The sequence below is a fragment of the Aphelocoma coerulescens genome, chromosome 6, assembly GCF_041296385.1.
Source record: "Aphelocoma coerulescens isolate FSJ_1873_10779 chromosome 6, UR_Acoe_1.0, whole genome shotgun sequence".
In the NCBI taxonomy this organism is placed as follows: Eukaryota; Metazoa; Chordata; class Aves; order Passeriformes; family Corvidae; genus Aphelocoma; species Aphelocoma coerulescens.
This window is the reverse complement of record NC_091020.1, coordinates 16,903,773-16,925,719: the sequence shown is the minus strand read 5'-3', so window position 1 is coordinate 16,925,719 and position 21,947 is coordinate 16,903,773. Positions and strand designations below refer to the sequence as shown.

At 46.5% G+C, this 21,947-nt stretch overlaps 1 protein-coding gene and 1 long non-coding RNA gene across 7 annotated transcripts in view; one reads left to right on the top strand and one right to left on the bottom strand.

The window, feature by feature from the left end:
- Positions 1–12,812, top strand: part of LOC138112403 (uncharacterized) — a 28,309-nt gene extending 15,497 nt beyond the window's left edge. For 2 of the 3 annotated variants that reach the window (XR_011151730.1, XR_011151728.1), the window contains 2 exons: positions 10,637–10,730; positions 12,131–12,812. This is a non-coding gene — a long non-coding RNA (uncharacterized lncRNA). Of the gene's footprint in view, positions 1–6,222; positions 6,298–10,636; positions 10,731–12,130 lie in introns of those variants that run through there. The other variant, XR_011151729.1, reaches the window with a different exon arrangement.
- Positions 1–13,257, bottom strand: part of LOC138112402 (uncharacterized) — a 31,549-nt gene extending 18,292 nt beyond the window's left edge. Inside the window, exons 1-2 of one of the 4 annotated variants that reach the window (XM_069019460.1) lie at positions 13,044–13,257; positions 2,321–3,174 (exon numbers count right to left, since the gene is read on the bottom strand). In XM_069019460.1, coding sequence (XP_068875561.1) covers positions 2,321–3,174; positions 13,044–13,092 — 903 coding nt within the window. In that variant the 5' untranslated portion in view covers positions 13,093–13,257. Of the gene's footprint in view, positions 1–2,320; positions 3,175–12,818; positions 12,909–13,043 lie in introns of those variants that run through there. The other 3 variants (XM_069019461.1, XM_069019463.1, XM_069019462.1) reach the window with 3 other exon arrangements.
- Positions 13,258–21,947: the final 8,690 nt, after the last annotated feature.

Here is a 21,947-nt window from a genome sequence, read left to right as displayed (position 1 = left end):
TGAGGAAGAAGGTGTCACCTATAATTAAATAATGCTTCCACCTAGCATTAATTATAAGCCAGTGTAAGCACTCTTGCATTTCTATCAACATTAATGCAGCAGGAATTGATTTGATGGAGCAATTTGGTTTGCCATGTTCTTGCCAAGCAGGGTGGGAATATGCTGTGCTGGCCTGCTTTCTTTCAGACAACACACTGATTCATTTCCAGGGGTATCTGAGTCCCTCAGAAGACAACAGGCAATAGCAGAGATTGGTTTTTAAGTACCACGTTGTGTCTTGGACAGGTTACAGGCAAATGTGAAAACCACAGAGAAAGCCTGGAGCAGAGCCTCAGATGGGATGAACCAAGATGCATCTGTCAGCTGTATGATGACCAGAAGATGATCTATCCATCACTTCTGAACAGGTCTCTGTTTCATGACAGTGAGGACAGGTCAGCCTGGTGCAGATTTGGTGAGGGCAGAAGGCTCTGCAACTACCAGAGGCTGTCCTGGTGCTCTGAGGCACACAGAGCAGCAGCAGCGGCAGGGCTGTGCAGCAGCCCATGAGCATTTCTTGTCCCAGTCAACTTTGGTGCTACCTGGCATCCCAGCAGTTTGAGGAGTGCTGCTCTTCAGATACAGCAGCCTGGAAGTGTGCTGTGAAGAGGGGCAAACTTCCCCAGCATCTAGGTCACAGCTGTATTTATACAGCTCAAAAAACAAAGACAGAAAAGTGCTCTAGGGCACAGAGCTTTAGCACTCAGCCAGTGAGGATATTAAAAAGGAGGGGAGATAAGCCACCAAGAGCTTCATTTCCCCTTCAGCTTCTTTCTAATTTATTCTCTTGTTTATTTAAATGCTCTGCTTTGGGAAACTGAGGCTCCATTTCACCAAGGATTTAAAGGAATTTCATGGGCATACAGAGCTGTCAGACAAGACCAAATCTGGCTGCAAACTCTCCAGAGTGCAACAGAGAATTTAGGTACCTTTTTATGAAGTCTCCTTATTACCAGATTCTGCTGCTCTGATTCTTTCTTGAACTCTCTGCCACATGGCCAGGTCTGTTTGGGATCTGTGCAAAATAGACATATGTCTTCTGCCATGTGTGAGACAGCTCTGGGGAAGAAAACACTGCTCAGATGGATCATATGTTGCTTGTATTGCTTTGATATGGAATGTTAACAGAGATGGGACATCTCTGACCTTCCTCACTGCTCAAGAGGGTTTGGCATGCTGCAGAGGAAGTCCAGTGCCCGATTGCTCAGGGCAGCAAGGTCATGGTTAAATTATATGCACAGCACATATCATTTGTTACTTGCCTTCCTCCCACCCATCTCCAATTCCAATTCATCACTATTACCACAATGAACGCCCCAAAAAGAAATCCCCACTAGGCACCATTTGATGCTTTTGTGTGTTTGTGTGACCCTCTTCACCTAGTCTGCCCTTCTCCTTTCCCTTTGCTTATGGGGCTCTTTGGTCTGTCTCTGTCAAGAATCAGCTCCCCACTGAGATCTTTGCTTTGCTGGTTCCTGGACTCCAATGCAGTGTGCAGGCAAGGCAGTGATCTGTCTGCATTTCAGCAGCATGAGGCTTCAGGTAAAGAACTGGGGGGAGTGCTTCCCAGCACCTGCTATGGGAGAAGGTGCACAGAGGGCTTTTTATTCTATTGACAGTGGCACAGGGTACCCAGCAAGGGGGAAGAGATGGAGTATGGAGTGGGACCTCCTGCTGAAATTAGGCCTTTGCAGTTTGGTCCTTCACAGCTATGTTGCCAAGTTAAAATGGCAGCTCTAACTCCAGCCCAACAAAAATCTGAATATGTGAATTAGCTTCCTGCTCATGCATTATTTGAGACAGTTAACAGGACACAACAGTTCTGGACAGAAATGAATTATCCCTTAGACAAGTTCTTTACAAATTTCAGGGCCCCAAAAGCAAGCCAGCTGTTCCCAGAGACAGGAATAACCTGGTCTTGAAAATAAACCTATGTTCTGACCCCCACCCCACGTATCAGAGGATGATGACTAACTTCATAATCTTCATTTTGAGACCAGAATCAAGTCCATGCTCTAATCTAGGGCTTTTTGGAACACCAGATCTCCATGAGTAATTTGTTATCCTCACCCAGACCTGATATTTACAAATTACTTCAGAATTTTACTGGTATGAAAAGAAATCTTGAAAATCAATTACCATTTTTTACTGCTTAAAACAGTTTATGGGGAGATACTCTAAACTCACTCAGATGTGTTTAGTTCGTGACAAACAGGACTTGAACACTAACTGGAGTGTTTGGACAGGCCTAGATTTAAGATTCAGTCTACGTGTTTCTCACCTCACTCAGTCTACAGCATTCATCCATGTATTCATCCAGACTGTCACTTGTGGGGTACTTCTTCAGCTGATGTTCATGGATCTGAAGGTCTTGCATGCTGCCAAAATTCTCTGGGAAGTTGTCAGCAATTGTCTTTGGCTCTTCTATGGGACCTGGGGTGGAAAGAGTGCTTTCCCTGAAAAGGTCCATCTCTGGGGTAGGTTCCTTTTCTGGAGACTGCTTGTCTCCCTGGTCAAAATGTTCATCAGGACTTTCTTCCTGAGGGACGATGAAGTCCTCAAGGGAAGCTGTAGGATCCTGTACAGCATCTGCCTCCTGACTGTAGTAATCAGCTTGCTTTTTGCTCTCTGGATCTTGGAGACTGGCTTTTCTGACATGTTCTTTACATGTTCTCATTAGCTGATGGTCAATTTCAGGAGAAGAAGAAGTGCTAAGCACACCCGAGTCACAAAATGAGTCTCTGCTGGGAAGCACAAAGCTCTTCTCTGAGCCCGTCGGCGTTGATGGAGAATTAGCACCGCTTGGCAACTCAACCCCCGAGTCCTCAGATTCAAATTTGGAGAATCTGTGAAGCTGGCACTTGGCCTCGAAGGCGCTGAGGTCAGGCAGGGTGGCTACATAGTCAGTGCTTGCCAGGCCATCCACATAGTCTGGATCTGCTGGTGCAGCTGCTGCATCTGGACTTCCCAGGCAGTCTGGTGGGAGACTGGTACTGGGAAGATGAGACTCTTCTGTGCAGGCTGTGTCAGCTGGAGCATCTGGGATTAACCCTGGGTTTTGAATTCCTTCATTGCTCAGTATCTTCATGTGTGTTAACACGACTTTGTCCTCAGCAGGTGGGCTCTTCTTACCTGCTTAAAATAAAACAAGTAGAAGGTCACAGGAGGCTACAAAACGCAGCGTTTATTTAATGCATCCCCTGAGGGATGTGGAATGTAAAACTGCCTGTACCAAGGCGGTAGAGGGGGACAGCCCTAATTTGTTTTCCTTGAGCTATATGAAGCTTTCTTGTCAGCTTTGCTGCAACAAAAGCCGTGTGTTTCATAGCCTCAGAGTCCTTCAGGGGGGCTCATAAAAGCACAGTTCTGATTTGGTAGATAGGTAGAAAACAACAAACGTAGCCAGATGATGTTTTAGTAATTACCTGCATATAGATGGAGAGATGTACATGTTCTTTCAGCCCAATAGACATTAATTTAAGGCTCAAATATTTTCTCTGATTAAATGTATTCTGAACCCGCAGAAAAAAGAGCAAAATAAAATCAGTCTTTCAATGGGCTTAAGTGAATTTTGGGTGGCAACAAGCAGTTTGCAAACCCTTTGGTATTTTCTCCAGTATTCTCTGCTCACATACAGGTGACAAAAATCAAGTTCTGATAAGAAAAGCAAATAAGGCACTGTAGATCTTTTTCTTATGGTTTTAGCTATGAAATAATATTTTTAAGTGAACTCTTACCTTATTCATAAAGACAAAAGAGATGGGGGCAGTCTTGTTCAAGAGCTTTTTGCACATGGACAAAGAGGACTTGTTTTCAAATCACAATTATTTTACACAGTAATGTGATAGAACAGTCTCTGGATCAAAGGCTGATCTTCAGGAGGCAAAGATCAGGTTTTTCTTACTGTTTTTCTGACTATAATATTTCATAGTGCAGACTTCTGGATCACTATGGTATTAGAGCCAGTGTGAAAGTTCTGCATCTACCCTTTAGCAAACTACAAATCTCAGTTCCAAATACATATGTTTGTGGATTTGGAACAGGGAATTGATGCAGAACAAAACTTCAGTTTCTCTGGTATCTCTTCCCTTATTTAGTGCCTGACCCAGAGCACCTCAGAGGGCTACAATGCATGCACTTTTCTGGATGTCTTACTTTCCACTTAATTCCCCTCTTTATTTCTTTTTGCCTGAATCAAACCATCAGCACCTTCACAAACTCACTCCCAGCGATGTAACTGTCCCTAGGTAGGCAGGAAAGCCTGGGATCCACCCCACCAGTGGTGGATCACGGAGAGCCCTGCTGTGCAGTTCTCCTTCATGGTAACCCAGGAAGCTCTGAATTTCAGAAATAACCCATTTTCCAGCTTTATCTCCTCCAGCTTGCTTTCTGCAATGTACTCAGAAAAGGAAGACTTTTACTCATTAAGGCCAAGCTAACTCTTACATGGATCATTTTCTACTTTATTTGAATTCCCTTCATTTGATCTTGAGAATTTCCTGGGATACCACTGAAACATACTCTTTGCTGTTCACAGACACCCACTGATTTAATATTTTATACTGGATTTTCATAAAGGGCAGTGAATGATAAATAATCTAATGGGCTGTTTGTGGCACATAGTGCTAATACCCCTTATATAAGATTTGTTTATCATATACAGAATTGCAGTGCCTCCCTTAGCGGGATTCACAGGCATCTTCCCAGTGCAAAGAGCCATGTTTGGGACAGTCAGTGCCAGACCTCAGCAATACAACACCAGGATGTTCCTGTGGTGGGGAGCAAGAAAAAGACATTGCCCTGGAAAGCTCTTCGGGAACTGCCTGTGCTGGGCTGTGTTCTTATTCTTCCACTTTTGGGATAAGCATGAGGGACCCTGAACTGAGGACAGGGAACAGGGTGGCTGGTCTGCAGCTTCACCCACAGCAAAACACCAGCTGTAAGAGGAAGCTGTGTGCCAGGTCTTGGAAGGAGGAGGTGGAACTGAGTCACTTTGATTTGGAGACAAGAGGATCTACCTGCTCAGCTGCAAATGGCTCTTGGCATCGAGAGACAAAACGTTGCATCTGCATGAAAAGTACAAGGCTTACAGGCTCTTCTGATGGCATCACTACCCCAGCTAGCCAAAAAAACCACTGAGAGTCAGGAGGAGAGCAGTTGCATTCCTGCAATTATTTTTAAGAACAAACCATACAGCTGTCACTCTTACCAGGAATTACTATATGCAGTGATAGTTCCTTGCCACAGACTGATTGCTTTCACTTATTAATCATGCCATGCTTTCCTTTGACTGGAGATTCTCTCACTTCTTTCAATCTGCCCCTTTTTTTTTCTTGCTTAACTGGTTTCACCCTGGCCTACACAAATATTTCTTTGTCTAAAATCAGGAAGCAGCATATTAAAATGAGGTCTTGCTACTTACAGAAGGAGATGTCAGATGCTTTAATGCATATCTTTTCTGACTACAAAAGCTGCAATGTGAACAAGAAGGTTTGGCTGGAGTAGAAAAAGTAGGAAATAAGATGAAATCTTTGACCCTCTGTGGGATGGCTGCTTTGATGCCAACAACAGTTCTCTGCTCTCCCCTTACTGTGGTTACTAGCAACATGTTTCACAAAAATCGTTTCTCTGTTCTAGGCTGCAAACCATTGCTGTCAGCACTATCAGGTTCTGCTAACCACAGTGTTTGAGCATTTCTGATTTATTCTTCCAACACCTCGTGATGATGCAAAATGTTATCATCCCCCTACCACAAGATCAGAATAGTGGCAAAGGACAACAGGATTTTGCAACTCACTTAGGTATCTCGTCCTCATTCATTCAATAATACTTTCCTGTGGTCAGTGAAGTCTCTGTGCTACAGCACAAAGATCTCCAATGATTAAGGCAGTGACCTGAAACTCAAGTTATTATTGCTGCACCTCACTGACAGAACAGTCTCTCTTCTTCCTCTCTGTTAGCTGGATTATAGAATCTAAACCGTGGGGCTTCCAACAAGCAGATTGTTCCTGCTACAGATCTCAAAAGAGGCATACAAAAACACTCAGCTCTTTCAAGCATATTGCTAACAAACATCAGAATGGTGCAATTAAAGCTCATCTGCGCAATTACAAAAAAAAAGTGACCCAGACCCTCAGCTGCTATAAATTAACTTATTTCCAGGGCCCTTAACAGAACTGTGTCAGCTAATTTTGGTTGAGGGCTTGGCCTCTAAGTGTTTTGTTCAGCAATACCAGGGGCCCTGAGTAAAGCAAGGAGGTAAGATAGCTCCTGCCTGGTACTGGAGGGAGTGTGCTGCAGGGGTATGGTTACAAACAATCCCGCACAGAGGCTTCTGAAAGGAGGTGTGAAGAACTTCAGAGATCTGAACGGTGGCATTAACAATGGTCAGATGTATTTACTTGTGCTGGAGGCCAGCCAGGTTTCACACTGCTGTTCCTGGGAATTCAGCCAAGATTTTTGTTGTTGTTTTTTGTTTCTTTTCCCCTGGACTGATTTTCTACACCCCTCCGGGGTGGGGGTAAGGTAGCAAATGCTGTAGCTTTTAGGACGGTGGCTGGTACGCTGGTGTGGCAGCCAGGGAAGGAGTGGAGTTTCGTGTGTGTGCTTCAGAATCAGTACAGGTTCCTGAAACATCTTCAACATGTGTGCCTAAGCCAAACATTGTCTCAGGTTAGCTTGTGCTACTTGCCTAATAGCTCTCTCAAATAGTTATATGGCTCTGTAATCACCCTAGAGATAAACAGAGTTCTCTGGATTGAAATCCATGCCTGTAAGTGATGGTAAGTGATCACGTGTAGCCTTGGGAAGATGGGTTTCCTGTGCCTGTAAAGCTGGAGAATCAGACTGGTTCCTAGCTCACAAGGAGGTGGTGACAGTAAACTAGCTAATAATACCTGAAGGTAACTAGTAAGGAGTGAACAGAACGGATGTGTCCCACCTAAGTCTCTAGAACTTTGCATCATTTCTGAATTGTTTTCTAGGATATTTCTATGTTGCAGTTAGCATAGCCTAATAGAGAAACTTAAATCTTTCAAAGGTAGATACCCTCCCATCAGCTCCTGTCCCAAGGCTTCCCTTTCTTGGGACTTTTCAGTCCAACTGCATTTTTCCAGTTGCACAATAACTAGCAGCTGCCAGGACTCAGCCTGGTGTATTAGTACAGAGCTCTCTGAACAGGAGAAGGAGAGCAGATACCTAAACATAAAATTACTTTCAAGCAATTTCTTTATCCCAAGTAAGTTGGATGCATGAGATGAACTCAACTGCCCAGGCAAAACTCCTACGCATTTCCAGTCCTGCTCAAGCCCAATTCCAGCAAAAGCTCCCACCTTTCTAGTAAACCAAGCCAAAGTCTATATCCAAATCCCTGTGCTCCAAAGTACTGAAACCCATGTTTGGTTTTTTTTCTTTTCTGCATCTATGCCTGTGGCTCAAAGCTGTGTTTCACTGGAAATTCCTTCAGCACAAGACCTGTTAAGCTCTGCTACATCCTTGAGAGGGTCCTTGGCCTCTGATGCACTGACTTAAGTATCCTAGCACATGGTCTTCTGATGTATGCAACTAATGGAAGTGCTGGTGGACGGGAAGAGGCCAGGCTGGCAGTGGAATGAGTGTTGCTACTGGCGGTAGAGACATGCCATACCAGCACTGCCCTTTCTTGTTCTCCTCCCTTCCAGTCTCTGCCCACCTGTCTCCTCAAAATGTTCATCCTGATTTGTAGGCTACTTGGCACTGGGAGAATCTCTGTTAAACATGGCACAACTGGAGCCAAAGCTTTGCTTGTCTCCATCTGCCACTATCTTACAAAGGATAGGAGAGTTAGAGCCACGGCAGTCTTCTGCTTGTTCCCAGAACTGCTGCAAGGTCCATGTGCACAGCAAACCCATCCACACTGGGTGGTGCTGGCAGGCTTGTGCAGGAGGAACAGCTCAGAGATACTTAGAGAATCTATTCCTCTCCCCACTACTCTCTGCCACATCCTGCACATGGAACATCCTGCACACTGCAGTTCATAAGGCCAGTACTTTCCAAATTTACTGTGCTGCCAAAAATAAAGGGCATCACCAATGACTTGGGTTGCTGGAGTAGCAGGGACTTTGCACAGCTGCCCTGCAAAGGAAGACCAAAGTCAAACACATCACTCCTGCCAATCTACTTAGCCCTGAGTGCAGGAGCGAGGTGCACATGCAAAGTGCCAGAAAAGGTTTTTCAGCATCCTGTAGAGGACACAGCCTGCCTAGTAACTCCCCTCTGGCTCCAGCTGTGCCAAGGATTAAACCCTACCATGCAGGACTGGTTCTGTGATGTGGCTGTGGCCTCCAAGTAACAGACTAAGAGATCATTTTTGCCTTTTGAAGAATTATTAGGTAGTAGTGAGTAGTGCACTGGAGTCAAACACATGACCTAGAAATGAAAGGCTGCCTCTCCCATTCAGTCCTTGCATTCCCTCATTTTCCTTCCTTCCCTTACAAAAAAACTGCCTTAGTTCTGTCACTGTGCCACATTCTCTAGCACTGCTGGCAGTGCGGCTCAGGTGGTATTTCCCTTTCACTTCGAAGAGGTGGGGTTTTTTCTCACCAATGATGAGGTCTCAATTTCCCAGCATTTAAGAGAGAAGGGGGTCACTTCCTTTCTGAAACAATAGGCATTTTTTGCTGATGACTTTTCCCCCTTGTGTGCTGAGAGGTGGGGCTGGGCTCTGGGGCCGTGCTGGCACCTCCTCAGCAGCCCCCACGGAGAGCCTGCGGTGTCACCTCCCCGGCTGGGAAAGAGCTGTCCCTTGCATAGCCCTGTGGGCTCAGGCAGGCGCTGCATGGACAGGACCTCAGTGCTCCCAAGGACTGAATTACTCTTACGCTTTCAAAAACCCAAACCAACCCAAAAAACAAAAAAAGTCCCCACCCCAAAAAACGAGTAACCACTACCAACTGACCCTCTGTGAGAAAAATCTATCTCCACACGGCTTTGCCATGGATTTCCACGGGGTGGGGATCTCCCGACTACCCGGTGCTTTGTTGATCCCAGTCCTGGCAATGGCAGAGGTGCTGCTTGTCACCAAAAGTCTGCAAACTATCTGCCTTCCCAATGCTTTTCAAGCAATGCAAGCTGAGGGTGCTGCTGGATCTTGGGCTGCCCAATCTGCGCAAGGCTTCTCCTAAATAATTAGGACAATCATGAGCTGAAAAACTTACATGGAAAGCTTATCGCAGGGTCTGGTATCTTCAATGCACCAGTTACAATTATCTACAACAGCAGAAACTTGTGAAGATTTGAAAATCACTGTCATAGGAAAGGTGGGAGGGGTTGTTTTGTTTTGCTTGGTTTGCTTGTTGTTTTGGGTTTTTTTACTGGAGTTGTGACTGAAAAATTCACATGCTCCCATGCTGTAACAATATTTGCATGATAAGACCCGATTCTCAGAACTTCAATTTATCCAACTGGAGAAGTGAAATGCATGTGGATTTCATGAATGTACATATACAAACTGATTTGCTCAAAATGTTGAATGCAAAGGAATAGTTATGACAAAGCTGAGATTTCAGAGAGTCCTTGAACAAAAAGCACAAAGTACTTAGATCCTTTGGCTCCAAGGTGGTCTCTAGTCTCAATGTTAGTTAAGCATGTGAAGTTCCTTAGGATCCTAGTTTGGTAATATAATGTGACCAGAAATGTTACAGGTCCCACAGCTGCAGCTGGTAATGGTAAGTCCATATAAAGTGGATGCAGAGAGAAAGATAACAAGGTTCAAGGACTGTGACTGAGGAGACATTAATTGCTTTAGTAGTCACGTTTTTAAAAAGAGGAGATAATTACAGCTCTTTTCAAGCATTTGAGGAGGAATGAGAGGGAGATTGATTGATTGTTTACTGATTGATATAGTTGGGTGAACTAAAGAGGAAATGGATTTCCAAGTAGAGAGGCCACTTGACACTTTTACAGCTTGCTCCTATTCATTCCAAGTGACCTGTGAAGCTTTCGAAACCAAACGACAGGTCTGATAGATTAGTGACCTCTGGCAGAAAGTCCCGGGGCACAGCAGGTCCCCTCAGACCACCTGGTTTATCAGTTACTTGTGTAGGCTGCCAGTCACCAGTTTTTAGACCAACACCTGACCCTGTGCATAGCACCAGCTAAAGCGCTGCTCCCACTCATTTCTGCATTTACCCTGCAACTTATTTCTTTGTATCTATGACCCAGTGGGAAAACCAGGCCAAGGATAATTTCGGTGAACAAGGATCAGTGCCCAACTCTGCAAAGTAACCAGTCACGGTGGCTGGGGGAGGGAAGAGGTTCAGCTCCTACAATCACCTATGGGCTTATTTGTGAGATTTTTGTCAGGGGATGACAACTGTCACTAAAGACCTGCAAATCCTTCTTCTTGGGAATTCCCATGTGTTCCTCCAGGAGAAAGGTTCAAAATATTACATAAAGGCAACAGTGCTTTCATGAGCAGCCCTGTATAACAGCAAAAGATTATTTAGCACAGAGCTCACTGATGAGTTTGAGCAGAAAATTAAAACAATAGAAACAAATATATCACACATTGGCAAAAACTGTCTAATTTAGATCTTTTCCTTGTACATCTGATCTGCAGGCTGCCTTACATCAGAGAGAATTATTCAGCCAGAAATTAACTAGGAGACAGGAGGCCCTTTGGAAGGATGGAACATGCCCCCCAGGGATGACAGGTATGTAGTAATTCAGGTTTTATTGCCTATAATAAGCTTGGATAAACAACTGTTCAATAGCCCCAAAGACCAAGGCCGTTTAGACACCAGTGCTTCAACTGAAGCCAAAGGAACTCGAGAATTGTGTTAGAAAGGTCAGTGTTAATCCATTCTCCATGAGCAGTCATTGCTGTCCCTTGGCAAAACCCTGGAGAACTGCTTCTGCTCCAACAAGGTAGCACTGGACAGGTGTAAGCATACCCTTGTGTGTCTGAAATCTTTTATAGTTGCAGTGAGAATGGTGATGGTTTTTGGGGTTGTTGCACTTGCTGGGGCCACACAGGGCCCTTGGTGAAATGATGAGGAGGTGGTGGTGATGCAGTGATTCTGTAACTGCAGTAAACTGAACTTGCAGGTACAGGAGGTCCTTGCCACCCTGATACTTCTGCTTTAATAGCCCCCTCAGGGAGGAGGAAGGCAACATCCAGCCTAAATCCCTGTTACTGAGCTGCCACTTGAACAAAACTTTTTTTTTCTAGTTTATATTCTCTATCTTAAGTTGCTGTTGGAGGTGCAACTTTTAAGTCCCTGCCACAAAGATTTCAAGAAAGAGCATTCTTGGCTCTTTCTGAATAGAGATGGGGTCCAAATCAGGACACATATAATATTTGGTGCCTTTTTCTAGCTGAGGTGATTAGAGAGTGCTGTTTCTTATTTGGAGAAATTCTAGCTGAACATCTTTTTGATCCCTCGGTGCTCTGTATAAGTGTTCCCCCACCAAAGCTTTCACCTACTCCATTAAAATTCTGCTGTGTCTGGGTGGTGAGAGACACTTCCATGTGGAAGAGCAAGCTTCCTTTTGCCTCCTAACCCTGTGATCAGGTTTGCACTATATATCATGGAGGAAACATGTTCATGGTCAAATTACATCCAGGGCAAAAAGGACCGGTTTCCACCATACTGTAAAAGACTCCTCAAACACCCTTCACATCTTATGGAGATGCTGGCATGTTCTCACAGCAGCATTGCTCTAGAGCCCTTTGTGTTGTTAGGTAGCAGCTTCCAGACTGAACCCAGGCAAAGAAACCTGCTTCAGCAGCCTTGCTGGCAACAGTGCCCAGCAGTTACCTGCTAGGGCACCTCAGAGAGACTCCACGCTGAGCTCTAGGTAGCTGCCCCAGACCAGGATAGCTGGGAAGCACAATCCAAGCAGAGAGTACCTGAGTGGATGCTCGAGAATGTGGCAGCTCTCATGGGAACAATTGCTGCAAGCAATCCAAGGAGGCAGGAGTCTGGCATAGGGATGCAAAATCAGGACCCCAGCAGGTATAATCACCCGAAACACAGTGTTTTGCAACATTTTTACCGTCCTGCTGTTGCACTGCACACTACATTTACACTCTGACAAACCCTCTCTGTAGCCATCTCCGTGCCAAGCAAACCAGCCCAGTGCAGTGATGCCAGTGAGAGAGAACCTGCCGATCTCGTTTACAACTGCCACAAGCCAAGCTGAGCGGTAAACAGGGATGCTAAGAGAATTCTGCTACACGGGGCTTGTGATCTCAAAGCCTGCAGCTCTGGCTAAGGAATAAAACAGTGACCCCATTATGCCTGAAAAAGGGATACTGAGACCACAAAATTTGTTTGCACAACAGGCTTAAAAAGTTACAGGTGATCAACTGCAGGACCATAGTCAGTCGCCTCATCTGCACAAGAGGGAGCAAGTAAAACACTTCGAACCCGCGACAATCCCTGCAGGATAGGGATGCAGCAGCCTAGGAAGCGAGGCGATGTCCATCGCCCGCGCCGTGACGGGCGGAGGGCAGCCCCGACCCGCCTCACGGTGGTGCCGGACCCGCGCGATGCCGGGAGCAGCCGCTCCGGTGGGTGCCGGTCCGTGGGCAGCACGGATCGCTCGGAGCCACAGTGCTCCCGTCTCCCCTGCTTCTCTCTCCCAAGCTTTGCCACGCTTACCAAGGCGAAATAAGTCCATCTTAAGAGGAAACCAAACCGGTTCCTAAAGCACGATCTTTGTCCCCGCCGGTCCCGGGGCAGGGGCTGACGGGCCGGAGGCTGAAGCGAGAGGGGACGCGCTCATGGCAGCCTTACCTGCGAGGGGACAGAGGCAGCCGGAGAGCAGCGAGCGCAGCATGGGGCCGGGGCGGCAGCGGCGCGGTGCCCGTCCGGCGGGGCCCGGGAGCAGGGCGGGCCGGGATGGGCTTGTCCTAAGTATCGTCTGCGCGGCCGCGGAGGGGAAGGAAGGGGGTGGCGGGGGTGCGGGTTTGGGGAGGTGTTGGCAGCCGCCGGCTGGCCCCGGGGGGGCGGCGGACTCACCTCTCTTCCAGGGCGCTCCCAGGGTGAAGCTCCGATGCCAGCCGAACATCCCGGCGGCAGCAGCCGCCCTCAGGGGCGGGCGGGGCACGGGGACGGGAGTGCCATCGCTGCCGACCCTCCCCGAGCTGCTGCGCGTCCCCCGGCGAGCGGGCGAGCGGGCCCGGGCCCGGGCTAGGGCATGGCGGGGGCAGCGCGGAGCGGGCAGCGCTGCCGGCGCGGAGGCTGCGGAGCGGCGGGCGGGCGCCCGGCCAGCAGTGACTTATAAAGGGAGCAGCCCAGAGGAATGTATCTCCTGTGGCTGATAAGCCTAGATGACTGGAGGGGTTTGAACTACCTTTGCAACCCCCGGAGAAGAGAGGGGGAGAGAGGAAAAAAAGGACAGGAGAGAAGAAAAAGAAAAATATTTCAGCACTTGCATAATATCAATAAACAACTCCCCTCTCTAGTGGCAGGGAAGGCTGGAATGTTTAGGGCGGGGACGAGAGAGAGAGTAGGAGAGTAGAGTGGGTTTGTTGGTTGTTTGGGTTTTTTTTTGTTTTTTTTTCTCTTCAGGTTTTTTCTTGTTCTCTATTTAAATTGCATGTTATGTGTTTACAATGCAAAACTGCCTTGGTTGTCACTGGCGCTGCAGACTATGGGTAAGAAGGGTAAGAACGAAGTGTCAGGACTGTCCTGGGTGCAAGCTCCCATGGCAGATTTGCAGTGTCACCCAACTGGAGTGAACTCCCAACGTGCAAGCCAGGCATGCAGTGTTCTGGGGTGCCCTAGGCACAGTTGAGCCCACTGGAGTGCTGTCCTGGGAAACGTGTGGGAAATTACTCCTAGGCTAGGTTTGAAGAGTACAAGTTCCCTACAACAAGCAGGGTCTCTGCTTGCTAAGAGAGCACCAGTCCCTGTATGGCTCCCCCATCCAGGCTTCTGCTGACATGAGCACTCTCAGAAGAAAATGTGCTGCTCCACCGGTTAAACCGGCCTAATTCTGTGGGCTTCAGCTGTCCATAGGATCAGTGGCCCCAAGGAGATCACAGAGCCAGTGGTGCTACAAATGCAATGAGAAACTGAGTGAGAGGTGAGCTGTGAGGGGAGATCAGTCCAGCTGCTCCATTGCTCTGCAGGTGCAGGCCCTCCTGTGCCTCTGCAACACACACTTCAGGCCAAGTATCAACTGAAGTGAATTCACTTTTTGGTATAGCAGTCACTGGAGTTTGCTGATTGGCACCAGCCACAATTTAAAGATAGGATGTCTAACTGGCCCCTTTCCCCACCACATTGCTCTTGTATTTAATTATTAATTGCTCCCAAATTTGTGTCATCCAACAAAAGGCATCCTTTCTCCCCAGGCTGGGAGGATTTTACTGCTCCTCCCTTGCCTCCCACTGCAGTGAGACAGAGTTTTTTTGGGCTGCATCTGATTTCCTTGAAACACTCCAGGTACCCACTGCACCCAGTGCCTATTCCTGTTTTTCTGGGAAACCAAAGAGTGTGGTTTGTTGTGTGGACAGAGACAGGTTTTTCTTTGGGCTGGTGAGAAGGAAAGCTGTAGGTTCTGAAGGAGGTTCCTGTTTCCTGCACTGAGACAGTGCTGTGGTTAGTGCTGTGTGCTTGGTGTGTGACATGCTGCTGTGCTGTGCCCATGCAACCAGCTCAGGCTCCCCTCTCAGCTCCCAGCTGCAGTGGGCAGACTTAAGTTATTAGAGCAGCGAGAGAGTTGTTATAGCATGAACTCAACAGCACAGCCAAAGGAATTCTGGGGACAAAGTATCAGCCTCTCACCTTCAGCTCTGCAGCCCATACACCATTGCTCTCTCCTTTCTTCTTGCCATTAAGCTCCATTGTTTTGTACACTGCTGAGCACACTCCTATACTACCTGGAGGCTCTTTTTTTTAAATAACTAGTTTGGAGAAGAAGAAAAGCTACAATGCTGATGTTTGTAAATAGCAGCAACCCAAAGTGTTCTGAAAAGTATCTAATTTGTAGTAAGCAAAGTGTTTGATGCTGTCAGAAATCTAAGTTCCTAAGGAGTCTCAAGCTGGCTGTTTCCAAGCTTGGTTTACAACACCATGTGTTCAACAAATGCTTGAGGCCAACAGAAATGACTGTGTTACCAAATATAATAAATAAAACAACCCACTGACAGTAAGCTTTTGAACAAGAATAAAATATCCCCTGGAATGTGTACAAGACATGTACTCTAGCCCTGGGCTAGGGCAAACATGGAATGAAAATGCCTGGCAATGAGCACAGGACTTTAATGCTCTAGGTACTCTCACAAGAGTCTGTATATGAAACTGATAATTAAATTGGAAATGCCCTGTGTTGACACAATATATGACAATGTTCAGAGTCTAAAGGGCTCCAGAAAACTGTTGTTAGTTGTTGTATGTGATTCTTTTTGTCCACTCTTGAAAAGTTTTAGTAGCATGACTGTTTTTTATGTATTTTTTCAACTCAGGTTTGTTTGCTATATTAGCATCAAGATGTTTTACACTTGAATAGCTTAGCACTGAATCAGGAAAAAGCATTAGCATGCTTAGGACTTTTATGCCAGTGTAAATGCATCTACCCGACAGGAGATATTACCATTTTATTTATATTATGAACAGCAGTGAAACTTTCCAAAGGGTGGACACCGCCAATTCCAGCCCTCATCAAAAACAGCCCACAGGCAAGAAACGAAAGTGATGCTTGGTTTTGGTGTCCGAGCTAGAAAAAAGTGCAGAAAAGGGAAACTGATTATGAATGTGCTTTTGTCTAAACCTTGTGAACACGCTTGACATGGGAAAGGTCATATTACCTGTGTATATTGAACCCAGTTGCTGCTGTAGTACAACAAGAAAGGAAAGATGCCTCTATCCTGCAGTTCATCTCTTGTCTGGCAGTGAAAGTGTTGCCAGATCTCACCACTTAATTGGGAGTTTTGAGGAAGATTGACTCCTTTTCCCTAAAGTCCATCTTAGTGAGGGGAGCGTGGGACGCTGGGGTTGAGCTGTACATTGCTGTCCTGGGGCAGAGCACAAGGCTGGGAAGGAACCAGCCAGGCAGAGAAATGGGCTGGGGCCACGTCACCAGGTGCCCTGTGGCTTTTGGCCCACACTACATCTGCCCTTTTCCTGCAGCTGCCAGTCCTTGTGCTGGGTCTCCTTCCCATTCACCCATGTGCTGAGAGTGTGGGATGGGTTCTCCAAATCTTAACTGGGCAGGAAATTCCCTCTTGAGCTGCAGAGGATGTAACAGGAAGAGGAAAAACCTCTTAGTCAGCATCAGCTTCGTTTTTGATGGATGCATCAATTTCCTCAGTCATGAGAAAACTCTCCACCCAAAGAAGTCCACAAGTGTGGAAAGTTGTTGTGTCTCTGGATCCCTTGGGCGTACAGCTGCATCCTATGTTTCTTGTCATCTTTGTCAACTTGGAGTTTGTGGGAAGCATCTTCAGAGCAGAGGGTACTTCCCTACTGTGGAGAAGTCAGGCACAAGCTCACAGGCAGCTGCTCGCACCAAAGCGGGTGGCTGAGGGGGTTGGGCAAGGTCTGTTTATACTACAGTTCCTAAGTTAGGCACCTGTAAAGCAAGAGAGATGTATTTAGTGGTGACTCTTAAAACTCTTCTTTGGGCCATTGTGTTGTTCCCTCATGCCCCAATTACTACTGTGCAATCCCAGATCTTCCATTTAAATGACTGCTACAGTGTCCATTGAGATGCTCTGCAGCTGCAAAGGAGGATGCCTGTCAAATGTGAGCCTTGTTTCAAAAAACTCCCCAGGAGCCAAATTATGCAGTAGCAGGACAGATCCCTGAGCAGATGCAGCTCTGCACAGGTGAGCTCTGCTGTTTGGCTTTAGGCATGCCCCACATGAAAATAACTTCACCTCCTTCTGCCACAGCTTGTCTGGGAGAACAGGATTTTTGCAAGTAGTTTCAGGGCCCATCTTCTTTAAGTTGTGCAGCCCCCAAAGCACAGGATTTCTCATGCATGTAAGAAGTCTCTCCACCTGGTGTGAAATATTTGTGGTGACGAAAAACACATTCCAGTATTACTGTCACCGTGGTTTTCACACTGAAGCACACAATTAAATAACTGTCAACCTTTCATCATACATATATATTAGACCTTGTTTTCCATCCCATTCCCTGATCCCTTAGTTAAAGGCTGGATCTGGTCAGATTGCTTGATTACCTCCTGGTTTGGTTTGTACACCTGCAGTGTGGCACAAAAGGACTCTGTGCAATGCAATCACCTTTTTGACTTAAATATCTTTTCTTTCACTCTGGTACAAGCAAGGTTTTGGGATGTAGCAGGCAGAGGGACACTGGATATCTGTGTGACAGTGTGGGAAAAGGGGTGTATTTAACGCTGTGTTATGGGGGCACTCCCCAGCAGCAGAGAAATGACAGGGAGGATATGTTCTGTGCAGCATCCATCAGGGTTGGTTTGGACCTGTTCCCGGTGGATGACTGTATGGGGTTTTTCTCTTTTCTAGGTTTTAGCTGCCTTTGCCTGATCAGCCATACCAGTAGTGCAGGATTAATATCGTGTAAGCGAGGACTTGCAGCATCTTCTGCCTGAGGGTGTCAGTCTGGAGGCAGCGTGGGGCTGTTGCCTTGCAGAGCCTGGTGCCAGGCAGGGTGCCTGTGGGCATGGCTCAGGGGAGCCCATGCTGCCTCAGCCAGCAGCCCCTCACAGGAGGAACAGGTCAAGGGAAAAAAAAGAGGTGTGGGTTCCAAGAGGAATTGCATGGTATTTGCATTCCTGTAAACGGAAGTTTCCAGAAGACTCCAGCTTCCTGTGAAGTGGTTCTCTTGCTAACTTGGCAGTGCCTGCATGTGTACAGCTTGTCCAGGTGAAGGTTTGGGGTCACATAAGAGGAAGTTGTTTCACTGCAGTGCACTTACGGTGCAAAAAATAGCTCCTTGGGTAGTGAGCAGCTCTTGACTCTGTTAGAGGTAATGTTTTAACTCCTGCAAATCTTGTGTCTTGCTCCAGACACTTGTCTTAAATACATTTCAGTTTTTGTTCTTCCTTCAGGGCATCTGATATACTCAAGTCACACTTATTAACACTTAATACTCAAAATGAGCAAACCCTGTCTGTACAAGCAAAATCCCTTTGCATCTTCTGTGCCTCTCTTAGGGATGCTGCTGCCCCAGGTAATTCCCCAAACAGAGCAGGAGAAAAAGCTGCTACCTAGCTCAGCACTAGTTCTGCTTGTTGGTGTGTCCACCAGCCTTTTCAGAGCAGAGAAGGCTCAAATGTCTGATGTGCTTGGATCCTGGAGCAGGTATGTGGTCCCCACTCCACCCTGCTGTGAAAGGAGCCCTGGTGAACCACATGGGAAGCAGCTGCCCAGAACACTGCCCTGGGAAGTCAGGGCCAGTGGCTTGCCAGGCACATTACTTCCTCTGGTGCGCAATGGAAGCACCTTTGTGCTCACTGAGTTGGGCTGAAGGGCCGACTTCAAAAGCTGTTAGAAGTGCTTAAACTCTGTCACTGCTCTCTAGGCCTCCAGAGCAAGGACAGCTCCCCTTTCTGCTTTCCTGCGGACTACCTGCCCTCAGGGTCCACACCTTTCTCAGCCAAGGGACAAGCTGGCATACCTCATCAACACCTTCTGAAGGTGGGCTGAGCTGCATTGTACTGTGCTGTGCTGGCTGCTTTCTGGGTTATGGCACAACCCAAACCCTCTGTTTTCCTTCTGTGATGCTGCAGGCTGGATGGTGGCAATGCAGGCACAGAGCAGTTCCCATCAGCGGTTCCTCACCCCACAACACCTGCACCCCTCTCCACCAGTGGTTTTAGGTCAGCTGTCTGAGTCAGTATGCACCAGGTCTCAGCCAAGAGAGGACAGTGCCTGGTTTGGGGTGGGATGGGCAGCAGAGAAGTAGTGAGCACCTTGGGGCCACACACGGGTGAGGCAGTCAAGTGTGAGTGGAGAAGAGGGGAGTGATGCTGGAGAGCTGGTGGGCAGCAGGAAAAATAGTAGAGGTACTTGAGGAGCAGTGGCAACCCCCTAGGAAGGAAGGAAGGAAGGAAGCTTCTGAGGAGGAGGTGCCTTACTTTACTGCTGTGACTTTGGTGTCCTGGGGGTGCCAGGGGGTTGCTTCTGTGGCCCTGACAAAGGACAAGTCATGATCAGGGTCACTCTGGAAGGATGGAGTATTTTCATGTTCTGCTTTGTCATGAGGAGACTTGTAAAGCTAGACAGTAATCCAGGGGACCGTGATGAAAAGACAGAAGGTATGAGGGAAGGGTTGAGGAGTTTTCCACCATGAAATTGTGTGAAAAGGTGATGAGGAGGAACTCAAAAGAGTGCTGTTGTTGAACTGGGCCTCCCTTTTCACTCTTGGAGATGTTTGCAGCCCTGCAAACTCCAGTCAGGCCTGGGCTTGACCTGTTTTTCTATCCCCATCATGACTCTGCCCAGTGCAGAAAAATGGGTACCCTCCACCCTTGCTTGATTGCTGGGAAGCAGCCAGGCTGGGCAGGGTCTACCAGGCATGTGCCAATACTGTATCCTGGCCCAGAGATGGGAAGTGAGAGTATCCAGAGCATCCCTCAGCCTCTTTGCTTCTTTGCTTTCAATGCCTGGAGAATCCCAATGGCTGTGAAAGTGTTGCTTAAGCCTTGCAATTAAGGGGGCTGAGGGTTTGGCAATAGCTGCTTCATTTACCTTGTTGCAACTGCTGCATCATTGTAAATGCTGCAGTTGCTTTAGTTCGGAAATGTTCGCTCTCATTGTAAGGCAATCAGTTTCAGTGGAGTATAACAGAAGAGTTAGATGTGACTTGCTAAAACATCACCAGAGTTTAAAGAAGTACAAAAAGTACTTAATGAGATCCTGGACAATTTGCGTTGCTTTTCCCCTGAATATATGTGCGCTCATCAGTAGAACGAAATCTTTTTCCTGTATAACAATTTAATAAGAACTGATTAAAGTAAGCATGTCCTGAATGTTTGAATATGATAGTAATACTGCATTATAAATGTCATTTTGATTAAATAATGGCTTCTTTGCTTGAACAGGATCTATCTAACTATCCACCCGAAACACAGAGGTGAAACTTTAGTTAAAACTCCCACCAACTTCAATAGAGCTATATTTCACCTTAATTGCACTCATAATTGCACTGTCACAGTTTGATTACAGAGTTTACTGTTTCCTGCTTGGAGGGGGTATACATTGTTGTACTTTCTAAAAAAAAATATATGGTAACAGAAGACTGTTGACATGCAGTACGTGAGCCTGGATTTCCCCCATGTAGTGAAATGATGGAGCTCACTTCTCCCAGGATTCAACAGAAGCACTAAGAATTGCCACATGGGATCTCACTAAAAGAAGATACTGTAAGCTTGGCCTTGAGCAGCGGTTGTCAGTTCCTGTAGATCTGGCTGCTCCAGTACTGGGGAGGAGTAAATGAGGAAAGCAGGCTGACTGTTAGCAGATTTAAGTACACTGTATGAGACCTGACCTCCACTGGTAAAGTATACAGGGCCTTCCCAGGCTGAAAAATGTTTAAAACAACTCTCCTTGATGAGCAGATACGTTCAGTAGTCAAGGACCTGTCTGGATGACCTCAGGACGTACTTTACCAATAGCATGTGTTTCTGCAAACCTGTTATTTAAAAAATCTCTTGCTGAAGCCAAATCAATGCTCTTTCATTTGTGTACAATTCTGATATCCAGTTCCTGGGTGTGTATTTCCTCTGGACATCCCGGAGGATATCTGTGGCTCCACTGTTTGTGAACTGAGGTTGGTAACATGACTGTGGATCTTACACCACAGTTTGTGTATGCCTGTGTGCAGCAGCAAGTGACTGCTGCTGTGTGTCCCCACATCTGGCACCTCTTCATGTGACAGAATGGGCACAGGAGCTCAGATATGGCACCAGCACTGAGGTGCTCTGCTTCCTCAGCACATTGGTTCAGTGCTCTGTGCTTTTCATCTCCCTACCTGAAAAATAGGAAGTAAACTGTTTCCCTTTTGTAAAGCTGCTTGAACACTAAAGTTGCAAAACTGTATTAAACTATTTCTATGAGCAGGAAGTGACCATGGCTGCCCAGAGTAACTAAAGCAAGTTCATCATGAAGAGACATTTCCTCCCCTCCAAACCAACTCCAAAGCAGGGCTCTTCTAGGTCCAGATGGGAAATGCCACTGATATATTCATATTCCCTCTGTTCATATTTGATCTAAGCCCACTGTAAAAAATGACATACTACCAAGGACTTTCATGGGTTGGGACCTTTGTGATTTTTATAGCAGTGCTATTTTTGCTTTTATCTATAAAATTCTACTTCTGTTTGTATGGTTGTTTACTGTGGGATGACTGGAGACAGTCTGCTCTTTTACTGCAGACTTCCCTGCACTTACTAATTTAAGACTGCTGCTCAGACTGAAATTTCCAGGTTGGCTCATGATGAATCCATAGTCTATATACAGCGCTTGGGAGATATTTCCGTATCCTGAAAAAACAGGAGGTTTGTGGTAGATAATTTCATGACTTTGCGGTGCTCCCTGACTCATGGGATGGAGGACAGATGTCACTAAACTGTTGTACACCAGAACAGTCACTGCACAACTATTCTTTTTGAAAGCCAATACAATTGAACTGACACACAATTTTCCATGCCAAGTAAAAATAATGGGCATATGATTTTTTTGTGGTTTTGTGCAAAGAGGGCTTTCTTTGGTATCTTCCACGAGTTCATGGTAGTGCTCTTTAAAAAACAAAAAAATACTGGCCTCCAGATGACCCAACTTTGAAATTTGGTGAATTAAAGTGTGGTAGCACAATATGCTTGCTCCCAACATAGTTTCAATGTAAAGGAACAGGCAAAGACACAACAAAGTATTGTCCCAAGTTTGCAAACTGAATCAATCAAGTTCCAGTCCGTCAAAATCATCAGGG